Source organism: Xenopus tropicalis, chromosome 2 (genome assembly GCF_000004195.4).
Source record: "Xenopus tropicalis strain Nigerian chromosome 2, UCB_Xtro_10.0, whole genome shotgun sequence".
Classification (NCBI taxonomy): Eukaryota; Metazoa; Chordata; class Amphibia; order Anura; family Pipidae; genus Xenopus; species Xenopus tropicalis.
Genome location: NC_030678.2, coordinates 16376261 through 16401335, shown reverse-complemented (window position 1 = coordinate 16401335; position 25075 = coordinate 16376261). Strand labels below are relative to the sequence as shown.

General features: G+C 41.7%; 1 protein-coding gene across 4 annotated transcripts in view; it reads right to left on the bottom strand.

Moving 5' to 3' along the window:
- The window catches only part of grik1 (glutamate receptor, ionotropic, kainate 1), a 273219-nt gene that overhangs the window by 76933 nt on the left and 171211 nt on the right, over nt 1-25075 (bottom strand). For all 4 annotated transcript variants that reach the window (XM_002939147.4, XM_031896577.1, XM_004912164.3 and 1 more), the window contains exons 4-6: nt 23135-23316; nt 10538-10591; nt 6865-7038 (exon numbers count right to left, since the gene is read on the bottom strand). In XM_002939147.4, coding sequence (XP_002939193.1) covers nt 6865-7038; nt 10538-10591; nt 23135-23316 — 410 coding nt within the window. The remainder of the gene's footprint in view (nt 1-6864; nt 7039-10537; nt 10592-23134; nt 23317-25075) is intronic.

Here is a 25075-nt window from a genome sequence, read left to right as displayed (position 1 = left end):
CCTGTGTCAAATAAAATTGTCGCCTTCGACAAATAAAATGATGCACGTCAAATAAAAGTCGCCTGCATCAAAAAAAAATCACCAGTGTCAACAAAAATTGGTTATGTCCCAAAAAAAAGACTTTTTCGCCGTTTCAATTGGCGAAATTTTGCTGAAATGGGACAGATTCCTTCATCACTAGCCCCTATATCTATAATCAGGGGCAATTCTGGACATATCGCCGCCTGAGGCGGCTCCTGGATGCCGCCCCCCCCCCCCCCCCGCTCCCCAGCGCTTACCTTCTGAGCGCAGGAGCGGGTCCGGGGGCGGTGAGATCGCTAGTGCAGAGAGCGCAATTGCGCTCTCTGCACTAGAAGAGCCGAATTTCCGGTTTAAAAACCGGAAATTCGGCTCTTAAAGTTACCAGGAGCGGCTTTTTGCTGCCCCTGGTAACTGGGGCGCTTCTGCCGCCTGAGGCGAGTTTCTCAACTGCCTAATGGCAGAAGCGCCCCTGTCTATAATCTATAGCCATAGCCGTTACAACCAAGGGGCAACTACAAAACCAAACAATGAAGATATCCTGTAGCTCAAATATTATTCACAAAAATGTATTCAGAATATTTTTAAAAAATAAACATACCTACTGGCACCTCACCTTCTCTTAGGCAGAGTACACCGGGGGTCTGTATGTATATTTTAATAATAAATGTATTATACTGTCTGACATTCTGGCTGGGAGCTGTTTGGGGCCCCCCTAGAGGGGAATTGCCCAATGTTTCATTATTTATTGGTTATTAGTTTGAATTGAATACATGAACTAACAATTACATTTTGTTTTAGACTAAAGTGAGCTTTAATAATGCCGTAATTGTCAACGTTTATCTTGAATCCCTCCTGATGTTTCCTGCGTTGGGGAAAGACTAGTTAATGCAAGGATGACTCATTAGACGGGAAGATGTTGCTTACAGTGTTATTATGGCCCAGGAATGGGGAATGGAGACAGCGGTGCATATTAGCCCAGCACGGTGCAACCCAGCTCAGCACACGTTTGTGACATGAACACAAAAGGTGACATTTCATAAAGCAGAAATAATGCTGTAATTGTGCCCTCGTTACTTTGTTTGTTCATTACAAGCTGGGGAGGAGGGATAAATCTGTGCGTTACTGACAGTATTTGGAATGAATATAGTACATGGAGGGGGTCTCACTTGTGTAAGCCTATAATCCAGATGGCACGAGGACCCCTGCAATACCTTAAAGATAAACCCTTTGTTTGCCTCATGAAATTATATTTATATTTGATATGAGCCCTGTGCCGAATCCGGATCTATTTGAATATTAGGCCAACCCATCCTGTCTCTCTAATAACAGCTCCATCTTCCTTGTATGTATGTATATCTTTATTTATAAAGCGCTACTTATATACGCAGCGCTGTACAGTAGGATACATTAATAAAAACGGGGTTATTAAGATAATAATAGGTAAATACAAAGTACAACAATAAATACAGATAAATACAGTTGCAATAAGTTAAGAGTCAAAGACACAAGAGGATGGTGGTCCCTGCCCCGTAGAGCTTACAATCTAAAATATCTAAAATACTGGAACATATTAGGGCTCATTTACCACAGCAGCTGCAGTTGTGCAATAATGAACTGAGCGTATTGATGCCATTCATTAAAGGTGCATCTGAAGACTTGTTTATTGTTCTTACTTGTCCTATAGTTGCACTCACTGTGGAGCATCCATCCTGCCTCCTGTTCCAAATTGTGTTGAAATGAATGTATTGATGCCGGGGAACCCTGGGGCTACCATCAGCTTCAACATGGCCATAATTTGAGCCAATAAATGGTTGTTTGGTTCACTGTTAAATCTGTTGACTATTGAGTCAATACATGCAGCAGATTTGGGTGGTTGGGGTCAAAATGACATCTGCACTTGATTCTTTGGGCACAAGTCTGCTGCATGTATTTAGACAGCAGTCGGAACCAGTTGGTAGCCCAGTGCCAGGGTTCCTCTGCCTTTATACACGCACTTGTCTGCAATATGTAATGGGAGGGACGGATGCATCAGCGCCAAGTGCGACTTATAGGGAACTGGAATGAGCAGGTCTGGAAGCAAAAACCTTGAATAAAATGCTGCCAATAGGTGCAATGAATGCATTCATTTATGTGCAACCACAACTTTGCCTGTGATGGTAAATGAGCCCTCTTCAACCTGCATCTTCATCATCATCATCATCATCATCATCATCTTTTTACTGTTCCAACTGATACTTCTCTGTCTCTTAGGGTAACTATACCCCCAGAATGAATACTAAACCAGTAGATAGTTTATATCATATTAAGTGGCCTGTTCTTTTCAAACTGGAATTTATCAGTAAATATCGCCCTTTTTACATCCTTTCCCTTGAGCCGCCATTTAGGGATGGGCTGTGTGCTCCCTCAGAGATCAGCTGACAGGAAATAATGCAGGTCCAACTGTATTATATATGATATATATAGTAATTGGTCAATAGGGCTGCCTATACAATTCATGTAAGACCATAGTAGTCATCTTCAGAGATGGCAGAAGTACTAAAGCACAAAGGGGAGCAACCTGCAGATTTAATAAACACTTCCGTCCGGGGACCAACTACACACTTGCACCGTGCACCAGTTTGGGGACAGGTAAGGGATGGGCAGCGGCCTGGAGGGGGATTCTTACATGCCTCCCCTATCCTCCTTTTATGAATACAGCCCTGCCAAAAACAGGCTAAACATAGTGCAGAGACCTGTGTCAATTCTCCTATGTGCAGGGCACAAAGTGCCATTAACATGAACATGGCGGATTGTGGCCATTCTTGGCTCTTTGCTCCTGGCCCTGCATATCCTAAATATCCCATAAGTAACAACATAGACTGGCAATATTATAAGGAATAAAGGGGAACACCTTAAGGCTACACTAAATTACTCTTTGTAAGTCAAATACAGTTATAAAAGTGTTTCCGAGGCATCGGGTCGAACATTTGACAATGAAAAATAAGAGAACACAAAACGCGGGCTTCCTGTGTGATCGTTCAGTCAATTACTCTCTCTTTATACTGCGAAGGTAATTTCATAACGTGGCAACTAGAGGGAAAATGATTCCAATGAGAATTTGATAATTAGAAATTGCTATTTTTTCCCCTGCCTCAGGCTAAATCTGTCTTTTTGTCAACAGTGTGATTTTTTTCGACACACATCTGTAAAGCAAGGGTAATTATTTTATGTAATATAATAATCATCAGGGATGAGCACATTATTTATTTAAAGCTTTGCCGCAATATAAAAATGTACTAATTATTTATATTTTGCATGTTTGTATAACTAACTTAGGAGCTCTCGTGCTAAATGTACCCAGACTGTAAGGCACGGATACAAGGAACAGCTATGATTAAACATGATTGGAAGGTTGGAAATAGGTCTGGACTGAGAATCAAAATAGGCCCTGGCATTTCCAATACACAGAGACCCAAACTGCCCCCACCAGCCCAATAAATAGTGCCTGTCTATGGCATCTTACAGCAGCCCCTCTGGCATTTGCCTGAACCCACAGATTGCCAGTCTGGGCCTGGGTCCTGGCATTCCAAGTACACAGAGGCCCAAACAGCCCCCCCAGCAGCCCAATAAATAGTGAGTGTCTATGGCATCTTACAGCAGCCCCTCTGGCAGGGTCGGACTGGGCCGCCGGGGCACCGGGGAAAAAAAGACTCGTTCCCAGTTGCCGCTCCCCTGGCCGCCGATGACCCTCCCCTGATGCTTTGAAAGTAAGTTTTGCGCTCAGGGGAGGACGTCGGGGCGGGTGGCGAGGGCCCCTGCAGGGGGGTTAGGCTGGTTCCCCTGTGGGGGACACACAGCGTGGGCCCCTTGCATTTGCCAGAATCCACAGATTGCCAGGCCGGGCATGGTGGGAAATTACAGTGGAGGAAATAATTATTTGACCCCTCACTGATTTTGTAAGTTTGTCCAATGACAAAGAAATGAAAAGTCTCAGAACAGTATCATTTCAATGGTAGGTTTATTTTAACAGTGGCAGATAGCACATCAAAAGGAAAATCGAAAAAAGAACTTTAAATAAAAGATAGCAACTGATTTGCATTTCATTGAGTGAAATAAGTTTTTGAACCCCTACCAACCATTAAGAGTTCTGGCTCCCACAGAGTGGTTAGACACTTCTACTCAATTAGTCAACCTCATTAAGGACACCTGTCTTAACTAGTCACCTGTATAAAAGACACCTGTCCACAGAATCAATCAATCAAGCAGACTCCAAACTCTCCAACATGGTAAAGACCAAAGAGCTGTCCAAGGATGTCAGAGACCAAATTGTAGACCTGCACAAGGCTGGAATGGGCTACAAAACCATTAGCAAGAAGCTGGGAGAGAAGGTGACAACTGTTGGTGCGATTGTTCGAAAATGGAAGGAGCACAAAATGACCATCAATCGACCTCGCTCTGGGGCTCCACGCAAGATCTCACCTGGTGGGGTGTCAATGATTCTGAGAAAGGTGAAAAAGCATCCTAGAACTACACGGGAGGAGTTAGTTAATGACCTCAAATTAGCAGGGACCACAGTCACCAAGAAAACCATTGGAAACACATTACACCACAATGGATTAAAATCCTGCAGGGCTCGCAAGGTCCCCCTGCTCAAGAAGGCACATGTGCAGGCCCGTCTGAAGTTTGCCAATGAACACCTGAATGATTCTGTGAGTGACTGGGAGAAGGTGCTGTGGTCTGATGAGACCAAAATAGAGCTCTTTGCCATTAACTCAACTCGCTGTGTTTGGAGGAAGAAAAATGCTGCCTATGACCCCCAAAACACCGTCCCCACCGTCAAGCATGGGGGTGGAAACATTTTGCTTTGGGGGTGTTTTTCTGCTAAGGGCACAGGACAACTTATTCGCATTAACGGGAAAATGGACGGAGCCATGTATTGTGAAATCCTGAACGACAACCTCCTTCCCTCTGCCAGGAAACTGAAAATGGGTCGTGGATGGGTGTTCCAGCACGACAATGACCCAAAACATACAGCAAAGGCAACAAAGGAGTGGCTCAAGAATAAGCACATTAAGGTCATGGAGTGGCCTAGTCAGTCTCCGGACCTTAATCCAATAGAAAACCTATGGAGGGAGCTCAAGCTCAGAGTTGCACAGAGACAGCCTTGAAACCTTAGGGATTTAGAGATGATCTGCAAAGAGGAGTGGGACCAACATTCCTCCTAAAATGTGCGCAAACTTGGTCATCAATTACAAGAAACGTTTGGCCTCTGTGCTTGCAAACAAGGGTTTTTCCACTAAGTATTAAGTCTTTTTTTGTTAGAGGGTTCAAAAACTTATTTCACTCAATGAAATGCAAATCAGTTGCTATCTTTTATTTAAAGTTCTTTTTTCGATTTTCCTTTTGATGTGCTATCTGCCACTGTTAAAATAAACCTACCATTGAAATGATACTGTTCTGAGACTTTTCATTTCTTTGTCATTGGACAAACTTACAAAATCAGTGAGGGGTCAAATAATTATTTCCTCCACTGTATATATTTACCTTGTTTGGTTGGAATATCTTTTAGTTCAAGAAAAACTACTTCCAATGTACCGCCTTCTGGTGTTTGGCCTTTAAACACAAATGATAGAACTTTTTGGTAGAAATGCTCAGAATAGTATTTTTTATTCTAATAGCATTTATTTAAATTGGAGTTTTCTATAAACAGCCAAGTTTTAAGGGGTAAAACACCATGCACCATATTGTTTGCGCCACCGTTTGTGTATATGGCCATTTGTTACTAAAAGTAGTGGAAAAGAAGTGGAAAGTCTTGGGATTTTGCTCTGCTTAGAATTGACCAGAGAAACATCATATGACTCCTATCTGCTCTCTGATTTCCTTTTCTAAGCAGAGCAACATCACAAGACTTTCCTTTTCTCAGCAACTTAATTCACTGCTGACTGTGTCAGATAGGCACAAATGAATAACATGTATAAAATGAAAGTGCACAAAGAGCTAACACAGGTATAGAATCTATTATCCGGAAAGGCTTGGGATCTGTGGTTTTCTGGATAAGGGATCTTTCCATTGAGGATCATAACCTAACATGCAATTGGATTGTTTTGCTACCAATATATATGCATTCAATATACTGCATACTGTTTATAGAATATAAATATCAGGACATTAAGGTACATAAAGTACATGGCAGTACTGAGACCAGTCCAGTTAGCATGTAAATGTAATAGTTATTACTGTGGCATCAGCTTATATTACAGGTAAACCTCATAATTTGTATCAAACTTAGCTTCTCAACAGCTTCCAAGAGTGCACTGAGCATGTACGTGCCACTGACACTCCTAACAGAATCCAAGATGGGGAGCTCCTGTGGCAACTTTGAAGGCCCGGATTATTGCTGCTATAGAGATGCTGAACCATTATGCTAGTGCAATATTCAGTATATAAAACAATGATTTTTAGGGTTTAGTTCTCCTTTAAGTAAAGGTGGCCATACAAGGTCGCCAAGTGAGCAGCTCTTCTCCCGATATCCCCACCTATTGGTGGGCGATATCGGGATAATTCAGGCTAATTCGGTCCTGGGGCCAAACGATCGAATTAGAACAACGGTTATAGGCATCCATCGTTCAGGGACCACATCAATGAGCTGATGCGGTCCTCGATCTGACTAAATTTTTAAACCTGCCCAATCAACATCTGGCTGATATTGGCAGCTAGAATCGGCCCATGTATTGCCACCTTAATAGTTTACTAACTAGTTTACTAACTAAAGTTACAAATTCATTGAGCATAAAATGTATTCAGGTTGTAGGACTGAGGGATACTGAGCTTTAGAACTTCTGTGAGCTTTGAAATTTGACTCACTGTCATCATTCCGTCGAGAAGGCCGGTCTCAGGCTTGGGTGGTGCCTGCAGACGTTCCATGGACCACTTTTCAACCACCGATGATACTTGGGGATTGTCAATATTGAGAAGCCGAAATCCAGTCATATTAACTCCACTGTATCTATATGGTTCCAGATCTAGAGCAAATAAATCCTGTGAAGGAAGATGCCATAAGGTGAGAAAAAAAATCAAGTGTGAAAAGTGTATATCTATCTCTTAAATAATATGGGGAGACACATATAATATGGGAGCAAATACATTTTCTCCTAAGTAGCCCTTGAATCAACCATTAAAAAAATGTCACAAACAAATAAATGAGGCCAATGCAGTTACCCATAACATTTAGATACACAGGGGACTTTCTCTTCTTTTCAAGGAATAGGAGTATTTACCCAAACAGATTTTTTAACTAATTCTGTAGTAAGGACAAGAACACAGTAAGGACAAGAACATTATTTTAGTTAAAAGGTAAGGGTACACGTTATGGTTCCTATCCTTGACTGGAGTTAGGTCAAATGTAGTGTTTAAGACTTCCTCCCTCTACTGATAATAAATGAATTGAGTCATAATTAGTCAACCACGTGAATTTATTCTTTACTTCAACAATAATACCCCACCTTCCAGGACTGAAAGACAAGATGGAGACCAAAGCATGATATCCCAAGCTGCCCATTGGTCTGTTTATTTGTTCTGTTCACTTAGATTTTTCTGTTATGCTTATTTGGCTTTACATTTTTTCATTTCAGTTGCCAAGGCTAGTGTTTAGTCAAGTAGTGAGTATAAGCAAGTAAACTGTAGGTTTTGGGTGGTGGTGGATTGTGATGGGTCATATATGGATCCAACTGGTCTTACTTGCAGATTTCTAATCAATGATTCTAGGAGATATATTTGAAGGCTTTGCTGCCTCAAATACTGACATGTTTTGATAAAGGCCAAGTGAGGTGGCAGTGGGAGAAACACTGACACTTTTTGCAGAAGGTCAGCAGATGCCACCAGGTCCTCTAGTAAAACCAGGAGAGGACAGCTGACTTGTTATATATTTTACAGATTTGAGATGGCAGCGGAAAAACGCCTGAAAGTAACAATGGAAGAAAAGCAGACACATTATTTAACAGATGGGAAGGTGACAGAGGAGGAGGCGATGACATTGTATTTTAACCAAGGGGAAGGTGATGCTGGGAGAAGAGATGACATTGTATATTACTGAAGAGATGTACGAGTGAAAGAAGAGCTGAGCCTATTTTAGAGAAGTCATGTGTTGGGGCAAAAAGGAGGAAAGCCCAAGAGATCTAAACAATGTCAGATGTGAGGGGTAAATGTTTGGGATTTGTTTTTGTCTGTCTGATTGGATGAGTTGAGTGGAGGAGGAAACAATTGCAATATTATAATACAGGACATACATTTTTAGATAGAGAGTGTCTTTGGCAAAAGTTGAACTGAACATTTTGTGATTTGTGTTAGCAATAAGTTATAGGTGCCCCCCCCCCCCCCCAGCACCTGTACCTTCCTTGGTGCCGCGCAAGTCCCCTCTGTGCCCTTGTGCCATTTGTGCCTTTTCCAAAAAGCACCAGAGTTACTATAATCCCTAACTTATAAGGACAAAGCTTGGATATATAATGGATACAGCTTGAAGCTACTGACTGAAGGAACGTATGTCCGGGACTCAAATGTTTAGGCAACAGATAGGAGAAACTGTGTCAAGACTTCTCCAAGGCATAATCAAAGAAATCATAATATATTAACCTTTTTTTGAAACTTGACTTAGGGCAAATGGCACTGAAGTCTGTAATTAAATAGCTGCAGAAATAATTATTCAGAGATATGAGAAATGACTGAATTAGTTGACGTAAATGTTTCTTTTTTTTTGTAGGATAATTTGCCCCTTATTCACTGAGGCTTTAATTGGAATTCAAGAGGCATTTAGAGCTGGATAATAGAAGTAAGCCATTTAGAAACTGAAGTTATTTAATGAGGATTAAAGACACTCAGGCATTGAAACTCTGAAATATATACGTAATGCAATCAACTCGCCCTAATAAAGAATGAATATTGAATGAGAAACCCTTAAAGTGATACTGACACATTCCTCCTGCTTTTTCTATAGCAACATGTTTGTATCACTTTATAAAGATACTTTGCATTAACCCCTATTACAGACTAAGGGGCTGATTTATCAATATCTGAATTTGAACTTTTACCGCTACATTTTTTGTGCTAAAACTCACAAATTCATATTATGGCTTCCGAAACTCGCATGTTTGATATTTATTTAATAAAAAAAAAAATCAGATATAAAACCTCGGCATTCTAAAAGCTATAAGGGGGTATGTAATAAGGTAATATATGTCACTAACGGAAAAAACAATGCAATGGGTAGTGATGAGCGAATCGGTCCTGTTTTGCTTCGCCATAAAATTCGTGAAACAGAAAGAAAATTCACAAAATGGTGAAAAATTCGCAAAATGCATTTGTTGCGCAATTTTTTTGTCGACCACGTCTTTTTTGTCACCTGCGTCTATATTTTTTGACGCCTGCTCTATTTTTACGCGATAAAAAAATTCCACACGATTACTTTTTCCGCGGTGAATTTTTCCGGACGTTTCACAAAACAATTCACCAATGCCGAAATGCGGAAATTCGCTGCCAATCCATGCCTGGCGAAAAAATTTGCTCATCACTAGCAATGGCCCGAAATTTTAGCTTTGCGACAAATTTCGCATTTGTACAACAGAAAAATACCATTTGCGAATCCCTTGCATGTTTTCCAACAGTATGTTTGCGACTGCAAATTTTCAAGTTTGCGCAAGTGCACAGTGTACTTAATAAAGCATCTTAACTAGTGATGAGCAAATCTGTTCTGTTTCGCTTCACCAAAAAATTAGTAAATCTTTGAAATGATTTGCAAAACAGCGGAAATTTTGAGAAATTGTTGCGAAAAAAATTGACGCAGTAAATTTTGTCGCCCGTTTCGCAAAACAAACCACCACTGGCAAAATGCGGAAATTCGCCGCCATTCCATGTCTGCCGAATTATTTCGCCCATTACTATTCTCAACCTATTTTCACATTTTCAATGCAATTTCCCAAAGAAATAAATGCCTAGTGAACAGTATTACATTGCAAGTAGCACTAGACATTTGCAACAACGCTATATTACACTGCGCTTGCAATTTTTATTACATTCCCCCATTAGAGTTTATGAAAAAGTCATTGGGCTTTGCCCTAGGCCAGTGATCCCCAACCAGTGGCTCGGGGGCAACATGTTGCTCACCAACCCCTTGGATGTTGCTCTCAGTGCCCCCAAACCAGGGAGTTATTTTTGAATTCCTGACTTGGGGGCAAGTTTTGGTTGAATAAAAACAAGATTTACTTCCAAATAAAGCCCCTGTAAGCTGATAGGGTGCATAGAGGCCCCTAATAAATAAATGTTTAGTAGAATATGAATTTGATGCATTCAAAAGTTTAAGTGATTGCACCCTCAAATCCCCCCAAAACCTGAATGGTCAGATTCTCTCAATATCTGCCAAAGGCTAAACATAGAAACGTTCACTACAAATGCAGAATATAAGTAATTTTACTGTTCTGCTCATTTATTCTGTTATATATAAACACATATACACTCACTCATAGCATGGATGAAACTGGTTTCTTACCATTGTTGTAAAGAAGTAATGGTAGTATTCTGTCATCATTCCCATTGAAAGAATCTGGGGAGGAAAAAAGATGTTAAAAAACATTAACAAAAACGTGGTGAATTTTCATTAATTGCTTCATATCTGCTCACAGAAAGGCTGATTTATGGAATCACTAATTCAAGTTTTTTCAAAATTCAGCTAGGAGTTTAAAAAAAAAACTAGACAAAATAAATGTTGACAATACACCTGACTTGTATAGAAGCTCTGCCGGTTTAGTTGCCATTTAAATGTAAACAGTTTCCCTAAAGACAGATGCCCATGTGTAGATAGGATTGCAGTGTGGCCACTGGCTATTGCTTACATTTGGTCATGTGGTATCTGAAGCCAATGAATTCATATTATTGCTATAGGAGAGGTCACTAGCGTCTAATGGTAGCGAATCTGTCCCAACATTTTGCAAAACACATTGAAATAAATAGTTGTATTTTTACAAGGTGACTTTTTTCATGGCTACTTATTCCATACAAAACAAACTGGAAATCTACGACCCTTTTTTGGGCAACTTTTTTTTTCCGACCATATCTGTGCTGAATACATTGGGGTCTAAGGGCGTTATCACTATTAATTGGAATGTGGTCGATTTGGGCAAGCTTGCAAAGAGTCATGGGAAGGGAAGAGTACATTTTGCATAGGCTGCCATACTGACCAGGAACAATGACAATATTCAGGCACAACCAATATTGGTAGAGTTTATCGGGGTCAGTGAATGAATAAGCTTTGTCTATGTCCATGGCACAATGTGCAACAATAACATCACTCTCTAGCATTCACTGTTATCCAACATAAGAGGAATAATATTTGTATAAAATTATGTGTTCAGCGCTTCTAATTCTAATCTTAGGGAGAAAGCAGAAGAAGCTATGAGTACACATTTTGTATTCATTATACCCCAAGCCTGGTGTGGAAATCTTTCCTTTTAAAGCCAAGTGGTCAGAAGTGATGTAATCCTAATTTTGAAAATATTAGGCGCAACTTGCCTCTGCAACACGTGCGCCATTGTGATTGTTTTGACGCATCGGGCACAAATACAACAGGCTAAACTAAGCAGGAATCATTGGAAGAAAATGCTGCCTTATGAGAAAAAAATTGCAAGTTGTTGTTGTGAATGGGCCCTTTAGCCCTTTATGAAATCCTTTCCTGGGCGACAGTACTACAGTATTTTGTTACCTTTGTCAGTGCCTCACTCAACCTTACAACCTAAAATATGTATTAAAATAAAAATAATTGCACGGATCCCAATTGAATGGACTTGAATAAAGCAGATTTATCCTTGGGACTCCTACAGTGTTTTCTGCGTTGGAGAAATGAATGGTGATAGTGACGTCTCTGCTATCCATTTATAAATGGGATGAACAGGGCAGTGTGGGTTATTTAACAGGAATATTATTGCTAAATCTATTGGGGTAATGTAATAAAAAGCACAAAGCTTGCCAAAATCTTGTAACCCCTTGGTAACCAATGAGATGCTTTCAAACAGATGATTCCGAAGATGAATTCACTTTGGCACTAGGTTTAAAGTTTTATCCCTGACTAAGCTGCCATTGTTTCTTCTCCCCTGCCAGAGCCCTCCTCTTGTGTTATAATAAAGCCATCAGGGCACATAGTTCAGGTATGGGATCTGTTATCCAGAAATTCGTTATCCATAAAGCTCCAAATTATGGGAAGGCCATCTTTCATAGAATCCATTTTAATTTAAATAATTCAAAATGTTAAAACATGATTCCCTTTTCTCTGTAATAATAAAACAGTACCTGTACTTGATCCCAACTAAGGTATAATTACCCCTTATTGGGGGCAGAACAGCCCTATTGGGTTTATTTAATGGTTAAATGATTCCCTTTTCTCTGTAATAATAAAACAGTACCTGTACTTGATCCCAACTAAGATATAATTCCCCCTTATTGGGGGCAGAACAGCCCTATTGGGTTTATTTAATGGTTAAATGATTCCCTTTTCTCTGTAATAATAAAACAGTATCTGTAATTGATCCCAACTAAGATATAATTACCCCTTATTGGGGCAGAACAGCCCTATTGGGTTTATTTAATGGTTAAATGATTCCCTTTTCGCTGTAATAATAAAACAGTACCTGTACTTGATCCCAACTAAGATATAATTACCCCTTATTGGGGCAGAACAGCCCTATTGGGTTTATTTAATGGTTAAATGATTCCCTTTTCTCTGTAATAATAAAACAGTACCTGTACTTGATCCCAACTAAGATATAATTACCCCTTATTGGGGGCAGAACAGTCCTATTGGGTTTATTTAATGGTTAAATGATTCCCTTTTCTCTGTAATAATAAAACAGTACCTGTACTTGATCCCAACTAAGATATAATTCCCCCTTATTGGGGGCAGAACAGCCCTATTGGGTTTATTTAATGGTTAAATGATTCCCTTTTCTCTGTAATAATAAAACAGTACCTGTACTTGATCCCAACTAAGATATAATTACCCCTTATTGGGGGCAGAACAGCCCTATTGGGTTTATTTCATGTTTAAATGATTTTTTGGAGATCAAAATTACAGAAAGATCCCTTATCTGGAAAACCCGAGGTCCCAAGTATTTTGCATAAAAGGTCCCACACCTGAACAACAACTAAGGTGGGAATGGTATAATATCATGGATGTACCTAAAGATACCATAAACTATGCCAGTATATTGTGGCCATTTGAGAGTATTTATACTGCACATTTGCCAAATTAACTACACAAAATTAATATTCCTCATTGTCACTTGTAAGCTTTTGATACGCTGACCCTTTATATTGCAGGATCCAGAACCCAAAACCCATAGATAAAATAGCTCTCTAAAGTCCCATGAATATATTCAGCCAAGTTGGAATAAAGCAGCATTTTTTTCTGTTAATTAAAGCTACAGTTATGGTAACTTGCTGCCTGTCAAAATAATTCCTGAAAGGATAGGGATATGCTTTGAAATCGCTGAGAAGCAAGAACCCGCATCAGGATAAATCTCCTCGTTTGATACAAAAGAAGATGTGTGTGCTCCCTTCTGTGCAGGAAAGTGTTCCCAGGGGAGCTCAATATGAGAGATCTCCTTTATTCGGATGTGATGACTTCTCTGCTATAAATGGCCCCAGAAAAACAAAGCAATAAATATAAAAAGTATAACTTTTCAGGAGAAATTGATGGTAGAGATGAAATGAAGCTTGGGTTGGCGAACTGGCACCTTTCATATCCAATTAATTTATTTCCAGAGTTCAAGGATGTTTCTCCATGCCTTCAATACAAGGAGAGCCTGAGAGATGGAGGCAGAGATCTTACGGCTCCCAACATGCTGCAATGAGCCAAACCCTGTCAGCGATTATTTACAGCGTATTGTGAAAGTATTACTTGGTTCTGATATTGTGGAAACTTCCCTATTGATTCTGGTTTATTGTTCTGTGCCGAGTATTCTTAGCTGCATAGTAAGCAATACATCCTAGGCTTATGGAATGTGTGGAACTGGGCAATTGTTCCATTAAAGCAAAATAATTCTAGTAAAGTGTAACTTTCCCAGTGTCTCTATCCTAAATAAATTGCACACAGTGAACCCCACTACTGCCCTGTTGATAAAAAGGCAGAGAAGAGCTGCTGGGATCGATGGAAAAAAGACATCAGTCAGCCAATCCCTGCTGAGCTTCTGTTCTTTTCATTGACAGCTCACAAAAAGTAAGGAAAGAGGCATCAGAAACACTGAAACATCAGGGTAATGGTTAGATTTTGTGTAGGAAGTGCTTTTTCTAATGGGGTCTTATGACAGTTCTGAAGAAAGACTAAAGTTGGCCTTTACAATGATGCAAGATGCTGACTTGACCCTTTCAGCAGGGCCGATTTAAGGTACCAGTAGGCTGAGGGCAAAATTTAATTGGTGGGCCCCCACTGCCCCAGGGAATTTGTGATAGAATAACAATTAAGCACAATAGTTCAACATAGTAAAGGTCCCTATACATGCTGAGATGATTATGGGTGGGCGATATCGGGGAGCGTTTAGGTAGAAAAAAAAATAATTTGATCGTTTGGCCCTGGGCCAAACGATTTGATTATGTGGGCGGCAATGGGACAACCAACAAGCCGATGCGGTCCCCGATCCGACTGGATTTTCTAACCTGGCCGATTGATATCTGGGCAATTTCAGGCCAGATATCGGTCGGCCAGGCCCCTTGGTTCTGCCCCTACATGGGCCGATAAGCTGCCGAATCGGTCCAAGGGACTGATATCGGCAGCTATAATGGGCCCGTGAATGGGGACCTTAAGGCAGGCAGGGAAGAAATGATCTGCGCTTACTGAAGTAGGCATGATCCCCAGGTGTGCCGCCATGGACCAACAGCCCTGGAAGCAAAATGGTGATGCCACAAGAAAAAAGGCAAATAAATAAAAATGAACACGATGTAACATTTTTCAGGGGCTCCGCCATATCTGCAGGATGCTCCTGCCAAAGGTTTTCCCAGAAGAAATTGTGCTAGTGGGCCTCCTATGTTATTGGGCCCTGGGCAAATGGCCCTTTTGCTATTCATTAAGGCAACCCCACCTTTCAGACTGAGTAAGTTGCTTGAGTATGATGACTGAGTATGAGGTGATGACTTGTTGGATAAGAAACCCACCGGCCACTGATGCTTTGGCCACCATCATGACCCTACCTTTGGCCTTAGTTGTACTTCAGCAAACATGGTCAATTATGGAAGAGGTCACTAACGGAGAAGCTCTATGCTCAGCCATTGCTTTCTGTTAGTAACCTAAATTTATCCAGTGGGTCACACCTAGGTGAAAATGTGTCAATGTGCCTGTAACATGCCTTTCATTTATTTAGTCAGACTAAGGTGCAAATAGCCAGACTGACCCTGTTCATCTCTTGGATACCACGAGCAGCTCAATGGAACATGGCATTTCTTTGAGACTAGAGGTGGCCATACATGGACAGACTTTAGCTGCCGGTTTGGGTCCTTTAGACTGAGTCAGCAGCATATCTGCCTGTGTATGGGCACCCCCGACCTGATCAATATCTGGCCTAATATTGGGCAGATCTGAATCAGACAGGGTTGATTTTCCATTGGATATGGGACCACATTGGACAATTGATGCACCTATGCATCAATTGTTTGGCCCTAGGGCCAAATGACCAAATTAGCCCAATATCAGCCACCTTAAGTGGGCAGAAGATCTGCTCATATAGCGACCTCGCCAAACGAGCAGATCTTACAATGTATGGCCACCTTAAAGGTCCCCATAGACGGGCCAATTCTAGCTGCCGATATTGGTCCCTTAGACCGATTCGGCAGCCAGTATCGGGAGAAGATTCGCTCACTTGGCGATCTGCCCATATATGGGAACCTTTAGTCTGATGTTTTGTTTGGTTGTATATGATCACAAGGCTCATCGGTCACTTCTAATATCCTTAGAGTTTACAGCAGGGGGGGTACATAGACCCTTTTATCTCACATTATTTTATTATTAAACTACTGCATTTCATTAAGCCTATTCATTCCTTATCATGTATCTTATCAACGTATTGTAAAAGCAGATGAAATTCCCTGGACAAAGGATCATTGTTCCCTGAGATAAGCAGAAATCAGTAAGAAGCATGACCCACGTTTCCATTCTTTGTTTCGTTCCTTTGCTGCTGCTGCACGGCTGTACCGTGGGGTCTTTCACAAGGATATTGGCACCAATACAGCTGGGGGTAAATTGTATAGTATTGTGTGATGTTCATGTTTGATATGAAGCTTTAGCTACTCATACAGCTCTGCATGATAGCGACACGGCTAAGAAACAATAGGATTGTATTACAATATCACTACAGATAAGGCAAGCGGGTTGGTGTTCCCAGGAAACCAAGATACTGTTCTCTATACATTTCCTGAGGTTGGATGAATATTTTAAAAGTGTTTCAAATATATTACACTGGGTTGTAAAGTGCTCTGTCCTCTTCTGTAAAGTAAGATTTCACTTGTTTATGTAATTTAGTATTTTGTGCAGTACAGTGATTTTCTGTGCCTGTCTTTCCTATAACTATTCAGGAAGCCTTTCTTATATCATCCATATAACAGTTGGGCAGCATCAAGTATCTCTCCAATCCATTCTCCCCCAACCAGAGCCAGGCCGAGTAGTATTTGCACCCAAGGCAATAGTAGGTAGCTCGGAGCTCAAGCACCTTCCTGCCCCACACACTGCTGCTCTCTGCTTGACGCTCACCCCTCACTCTCCCTCCACCCAAACTCCCATTTATGACATTAGCAGATCCACATTTACTTTCCCCAAGTAATCAAAATGAGAATGTTCTTTCCTATATAGACCATAGAACATTCTAACATAAAGGCAGACCCAGAGTCTCATCCCCAAACCTTTGAATAAGGATAAGTTCTGAAAGGACGGCTGAAGTCCCCATTTTGCTGTATACAGAAAGCCCCGTGCAGGCTGTCTCCCGCGCTCTCATTATGAGAACTGAGTGCCTTGCAATGGCACCCTGGCCCTATTAGGATAATTGAAATATATACTGTAGCAGCAACTCCTGAGCATCAGAGACTGCTGCGAATACGTGTAAGTCTCAGAACATCGGTCATACTGGCGCATATTTACTGCTATTTATTGCAGCCCTGAGGAGTTCATATGACACAGTCATTCTAAACTGTATATACAAGAGCTGCTTCCCAAGCTTTCACCCCCCCCCCCCCCCATGTGGCTTGATGAACGTTATTGTAATTGCAAATCCATCCACGACATAACTTTAGGCACTGACCCAGGGGCATCGTGTTCTATCTCTGGTTTAAATGAGCTCAGTCTGTAGTTCTTAATGTCTCGGAAACCCGGCTTATCCCAGCGTGCGTGCATGGGTAGGATATGTGTGCCGAAGGCTTAGCCGCAAAGTCTTCCACAGTCGGTGCTATAATCTCATAAACCGTCTTGCTTTAGTGTGCCTAGAAATGCAATCTATTGATATAGTGTTATGGCAGCGAGGAATAATGCTAGATTGTGTATGCTCTGCCATGAACAGTTCATTTGGCTTGAGCCTCAATACGGGCTGATACGTTGAGGTATTTCATGTTGTCTGTATTGTGTAGGGGTATAAGTCAGAGCTAATAGGAGAGCTTGGGGGGGAGGTGTGGAGAAACAAATGAAACCATGTATTCTTTATTGACAGATTCCCAAACTGGGGGGACTCAGAGCATTAGTTGGAGGGCTGCAGTGAAGGCCAGTTAGGGCAGAATGCTTTTTGATCTCTAGATTCTCTTGGAAGCTCATCTTGGAGGTCTTATAGAGGGATGTGAGGAGGGCACTTTGATGTTCCACGTATTCTTAGAACTGTGGCTCTTTATTTTATGGGTTTGTAATCTTGCTATAAGCTAGGCAAGACTTTGGCCAAATGTTGGTGGGTTTGAACCAAATAAATCTGAAAACCACTGCTGCGGGGGAAGGGGCCCTTGTACATAGGCACGCATATAAGGCAGGGATCCCCAACCTTTTTTACCCGGGAGCCACACTCTAATGTCAAATTAGTTGGGGAGCAACACAAGCATTGAAAATGTTCATGAGGGTGCCAAATAAGGGCTGTGATTGGATATTTGGTAGCACCTATGTAGACTGACAGCATACAGGAGGTTCTGTTTGGCAGTACAACTGGTTTTTATGTAACAAAGGCTTGCCCAAAAGTCAGGAAATCAAAAATAATCTCCTGCTTTGAGGCCACTGGGAGCAACATCCAAGGGGTTGGGGGGCAACATGTTGCTCACGAACTACTGGTTGGGGATCACTGCATATAAGGGGTAATTTTCATAGGGGGGGCACAAGTGCTAAGGGACACAAGCTTACTTACAGAGCACTGGTGCGCCCAGGAATGATGGTCTCTGCAATTCTGTACCCCCTTCTAAATTCAAAAAGAAACCTGCAGCTACTGGCCTGTGTGTTCTAGGTAATACTAGGTGCTTTTTAGAACCCAAACAAAACAAATTAGTGATGGGTGTAGCTGGCCTGCACCCTGTGCCTCCTTAACATTTTATACCATGGTATTAAAGGGGAACTCCACCCAAACAGAACTTGTAATTACAGGTATAGGACCCATTATCCAGAATGCTTGGGACCAAGGGTATTCTGGATAAGGGGTCTTTCCATAATTTGGATCTTCATACCTTAAGTCTACTATCAATAAAACATTAAATAAACCCAATAGGATTGTTTTGCCTCCAATAAGGATTAATTATATCTTAGTTGGGATCAAGTACAGGTACTGTTTTATTATTACAGAGAAAAGGGAATCATTTAACCATTAAATAAACCCAATAGGGCTGTTCTGCCCCCAATAAGGGGTAATTATATCTTAGTTGGGATCAAGTACAGGTACTGTTTTATTATTACAGAGAAAAGGGAATCATTTAACCATTAAATAAACCCAATAGGGCTGTTCTGCCCCCAATAAGGGGTAATTATATCTTAGTTGGGATCAAGTACAGGTACTGTTTTATTATTACAGAGAAAAGGGAATCATTTAACCATTAAATAAACCCAATAGGACTGTTCTGCCCCCAATAAGGGGTAATTATATCTTAGTTGGGATCAAATACAATGTTCTGCTTTATTATTACAGAGAAAAAGGAAATGGATTTTAAAAATCTGAATTATTTGATTAACATGGAGTCTATGGGAGACAGGCTTTCCGTAATTCGGAGCTTTCTGGATAACAGGTTTCCGGATAACGGATCCCATATCTGTATATGGTTTGGAACAATAATTTAAGTCTAGCCCCCTGTTCCCCTGCTGATCTGGCTGACTACTTTGAGACTCAAATAAAATGTAACAGTAGCTAACTGCCCTCAGCCTCATCCTCCCAATCCCACAATTCCCTGCACAAGTGATGTCAATAAGAAAAGTAACATCCCAGTGCAATGCATTGTGGGTTATGTACAGTAGTTCCTGCATGCTGTCTGTAAGCTGTGGAGAAGTAGTTAAAATGTGTGCCATTAATGTTTTAGTCCCTCCTCCCCTGCCGGGATTTTAAATGATGCAGAAAGAAGAGAACTGTTTTGCAGCTGGATTTCAGCATATAAAAATGGTATTTATTCATACTTTTTGAAGGAACAGATGACAAATTTTGGTTAGGAAGCCTGAGTTCCCCTTTAAGCATGGCAGTAGCCCGCTGTGCTGTCGCTGTGGGAGATTAACGGTCCCCATCTGGGGATTATTCTGCCTACTCTGTACATTGTCTTCACCCTGATCATTTAGACTCCATCAGGCTTTGTCAGACTGCAGGAGCTGTACAATACGCTAATAATCACTGTATTTCTCTCAATGTAAAAACTGCTCGGAGAGGCTGCATAGCGGCTGCTGTAACGTTTCAATTCCGTTTCCACATGCGCGAGAGCTTTTTGTGATGGAGAATGGAAGTGTCTGTAGCGCTGCCCATGCTTTGTGTCAGCCGCACGGAATGAAACTCCATCAGCCCGGCACTGAATGGGGAAACCGCACAATGGGCAAGGGAAATGAGACCTTGTAAATGGAAATGATAATAGACACGTATAATCATGAAATAGATTAAACATTCCCCAGTGCTTATTGAATAGGTATATGGGGAAAAAATCCAGAAGTGGCCTTTTCTGCTATATACTGTACCGCACCTCCCTGCTTCACTATATCTGCACCTATTCTCTAAACAGCACTTGTATACAGGGTCGGCCCCAGTGTGTCCTGCACCCCCCAAGGTGCCTCCGCCGGCCGCATTCCCCACTGCGCTCCATCCCCAGTTCGACCCTGCGTGCATACCCCCCAACTGTCCCGCTTTTCGCGGGACAGTCCCGGTTTTTACAGCGCGTCCCGCTGTCCCGGATTGTTTAATGAATGTCCCGCATTACGGTAATGCAGAACATTCATTAAACTATCCAGGCCAGCGGGATGTGCTGGCTACAGCTCCGGCTCCGTCTCTTCTTGCGGCTCCTGCTTCTTATTCGGCTCCTCGTACGGCGGCGACAGGTTCTTTGACGTCACACATACGCACGGGCACAACCTTATAAAAGGTCCGAATAAGGAGCAGGAGCCGCATGAAGTCTATGGGGGCCACTATGTATGGGGGGAATTTTCTATTGGAGGTACTCTCTATGGGCTCTGTGTATGGGGGCACTGTATGGGGGACACTGTGTAAGGAGGGCTACTGTGTATGGGGGGGCACTGTGTAAGGAGGGCTACTGTGTATGGGGGGGCACTGTGTAAGGAGGGCTACTGTGTATGGGGGGCTGTGTATGGGGGCTCTGTGTATGGGGGGCACTGTGTAAGGAGGGCTACTGTGTATGGGGGGCACTGTGTATGGGGGCACTGTGTATGGGGGCACTGTGTATGGGGGGCACTGTGTATGGGGGCACTGTGTATGGGGGGTACTGTGTATGGGGGCACTGTGTATGGGGGGTACTGTGTATGGGGGCACTTTCTATGGGGGCATTGTGTATAGAGGGTACTTTCTATGGGGGCACTGTGTATGGGGGATACTGTCTGTGGGGCAATTGAGGGCATGGTCTATGGGGTCAATTGGGGGCACTGTCTATGGGGGGGTACTGTTTATGGAGGCAAATGGGGCACTGTGTAAGGGGGAACTGTCTATGGGGGTGCTGTCTATTGGGCCATCGTGGGCACTATTTTAACTATTTTAAAAATGGGGTGTGGCAATTGGGGCATGGCCAAAAAATTTTGCCGCGCTACGCGCACCAAGTCTTTTTGTCCCTCTTTTCATTTTTCAAATGTTGGGAGGTATGCCTGCGTGTATAGTGATTAGCGAATATGTCCTGTTTTGCTTCACCACAAAATTCACGAAACTATGGAAAAATTCGCGAAATGCTTTTTTTTGATGCGCATGATTTTTTTTTTACGTTTGTGCCTTTTTTTACACAACCACGCCTATTTTGCTGCTAACGTGCCTTTTTCCATACTTATTTTGATACAAATGTGCTTTTTTTTGTTGTGCCCACCAATGTTTGCAGCGAAATTTCACTGACGTTTCGCAAAAAAAAATACAAAAAATACATACATTTGCTGTGAATCCATGCCTGCCAAAAAAAATCGCTCATTGTTACACTTGTACAATACAGTTATATAGAGCTAGGCTTATAGGGCAAATAGGGCTTATTTATGTCCCTTAGTGCACTGGCTAACTTGTGCTTTTCCCCACAATGAGCCTCTCGCATAGTAGTGATCAGGGCCGATCAGTCCTTGCCTTCCGTTCCAAATGGGGGTACTGCTGCACCTATTGTCGTAGGGGAAACCCTGAAGCTACTGCCACTTCCTTACCAGGAGGTAGATCCTGGGTACCCTCAGCACCCTGTGTAGATAGGTGCAGCACCCTGGCACCTAAAGAATCAGGCACAGACATCAGTCACATGTCAAACACCAGAATTGATGATAGGCAGCTGCGTCCAATTTGCAAAAAAACACACACACAGTTGTGCCCATTTTGCAACTACAGTAGGCACAGTGCAATTTTGTCAAGCATAACTGATAGAAAAAGCCACCTGTTGTTTATTCCAAGGGGGCTGAATTGGCAAACAAGTTAGTGAGTAAAGGAAGTCTAGTGATGTTGTTCTGCTTAGAACTGGTCAGAGAAACATCTGACGACTCTTCTCTGCTCACTAACTTCATTTTCCACAGCAGAGCAGCATTATAAGCTTTTTCTTAACTTAATTTCCAACTGTGTGAAGTAGGCTGAACGACCAGTGGGTGGCCTTTTTGTTTCATATACTATATATTCGCAGTGTAAAAACTGCTAATATCTTAAAAATAAGAAAAACAAATCAAGGTAAATAGCAAAAGTGCTTAGAAGAACTTATTTGCACAGGACTGATAAGCCCTATTATTCTTTAACTACAAAAGAGCCCTTACAGACGAGCATTTCACCCCTGCATTCCCCTATGGTGGATTTCTCCTGTGTTCAACTGCCGGAGAGTAGTGACGAGTGAATATATTTGCCAGGCATGGATTCGCAGCGAATTTCCGCATTTTGCCATTGGCTAAATGTTTCGCAAAACTTCCAGAAAATGTAGCCACAAAAAAAATTGTTGTTGCGTCAAAAAAAGACACAACCATGTCCAAAAAGGCGCAGATGCATCAAGAGAGGGTGTGGCCGTGTCAAAAGGGGTGTGGCCATGGTAAAAAGGGTGTGGTCGCATACAAAGGGTGTTGTTCTGCCAAAACAGTTGTGCGCGTGAAAAAAGTCACACAGTATCAGTGTTTTGGTAATTTTTTGCTGTTTCGCTAATTTTTTTGTAGCTTCCACAAAATGGGTGTTGTGACTCAGGAAAACACGCCCATATGTAAGAACCCTTAGCCACAGTAACCAACCAGCAGTCAGCTTTGATTAGCCTAACAGCTCTGGGGCAAATTTGCACTGTTGCTGCATTATCACCTATGCAGTACCTTTCCCATATGTACAGATGAGCGAAATGCGTTGGGAAGCACTATATTGCAGAACAGGGTTCCAAGCTGAAATGTAATGCAGAAACACAGGTTTCTCTCATTCGTCTGTATAAACGAAACTGCAACATGAAACAGATCTAAAAAACCACAAAATCAAACATTTTGTACCTGTTTCAGTATTTCCGCGGCGGTTTCATGCGAGCAATCAAAAATCACATAAAACTCCCTGGATTTCTTCATTTCTTTGAGCAGCGTCCTGGCGTCCTTGTTTCCTGAGGGTAATTGGCGAATTTTTATTTTGATGTTGTATCTCGATGGAGCTTTGATGAGTTCTTGCAGGCGAATTAAACCTAGAAATAAAGAAGAAAACAAAATAAATGTAGCTGTACAGTAAGAGGCGCACAAGTAGGCAGTAAAAGAATGGATGAAAGCGCGTGTATGGTAGAAAGCAATTAGCAGCTGCTGTTATAAAAGAAGCCATTTACATGCAGATGCTGTTCCTGCAGTAGGTGCCCAAGTTCCACTCTCGTTCCTTTTTTAAGAATATTTTTAGCTGACTTTATGCTCCCCAAGTGAGTCTCACTGCTCTATAATGTAAATAAGAGTAAACTTTCATTCCTTACCCTTTAGCTCTTTTTTTTTTTTGCGAAATGGGTGACAAAAAATTGTTGTGCATCAAAAAAATTACATACAGCATTTTCCCCGTTTTTAATTTTTCGCCTAAGAGAAACGGGACAGATTCGCTCACTATTAACCGGGAATGCTGAGCACATCTGTCCCAGTTTGCCGTGAAATTTGCGAAACTGCAGAAAATTTCGTGAAATATGTAAAATGACACGTGTCAAAAAAATGTCAATTAGGGTTAGGGTATTAGGGTTAGGGTTAAAGTTACTGTATTAGGGTTAGAGTTAGGGTGTATTAGGGTTAGAGTTAGGGTTCAGGTTAGGGTTAGGGTATTAGGGTTAGAGTAAAGTTAGTGTATTAGAGTTAGGGTGTAGTAGGGTTCAGGTTAGGGTTAGTGTATTAGGGTTAGAGTTAGGGTGTATTAGGGTTGGGGTATTAGGGTTAAGGTTAAGGTGTATTAGGGTTAGAGTTAGGGTGTATTAGGGTTAGAGTTAGGGTTAGGGTTAGTGTATTAAGGTTAGACTTAGGGTGTATTAGGGTTGGGGTATTAGGGTTAGGGTTAGTGGATTAGTGTTAGAGTTAGGGTGTATTAGGGTTGGGGTATTAGGGTTAGGGTTAGTGTATTAGTGTTAGAGTTAGGGTGTATTAGGGTTGGGGTATTAGGGTTAGGGTTAGTGTATTAGGGTTAGAGTTAGGGTTAGGGTGTATTAGGGTTAAGGTTACGGTTAGGATTAAGGTTAGTGTAATAGGGTTAGAGTTAGGGTGTATTAGGGCTGGGGTATTAGGGTTAGGGTTAAGGTGTTTTAGGGTTAGAGTTAGGGTGTATTAGGGCTGGGGTATTAGGGTTAGGGTTAAGGTGTATTAGGGTTAGAGTTAGGGTGTATTAGGGCTGGGGTATTAGGGTTAGGGTTAAGGTGTATTAGGGTTAGAGTTAGGGTGTATTAGGGTTAGAGTTAGGGTTAGTGCATTAGGGTTAGAGTTAGGGTGTATTAGGGTTGGGGTATTAGGGTTAGGGTTAAGGTGTATTAGGGTTAGAGTTAGGGTATATTAGGGTTAGAGTTAGGGTTAGTATATTAGGGTTAGAGTTAGGGTTAGGGTATTAGGGTTAGAGTAAAGTTAGTGTATTAGAGTTAGGGTGTATTAGGGTTCAGGTTAAGGTTACGGTTAGGATTAAGGTTAGTGTAATAGGGTTAGAGTTAGGGTGTATTAGGGTAGGGGTATTGGGGTTAGGGTTAAGGTTAGTGTATTTGGGTTAGGGTGTATTAGGGTTAAGGTTAGGGTGTATTAGGGTTAAGGTTGGGGTTAGTGTATTAGGGTTAGGATTAAGGTTAGTGTATTAGGGTTAGGGTGTATTAGGGTTGGGGTATTAGGGTTAGGGTTAAGGTGTATTAGGGTTAAGATTAGGGTTAGCCTTAATTTGAGGTGTGAACAATGCAGGGGAACAGTTAATCTCAGTACTGATACCACTTAAATCTTACACAAAGG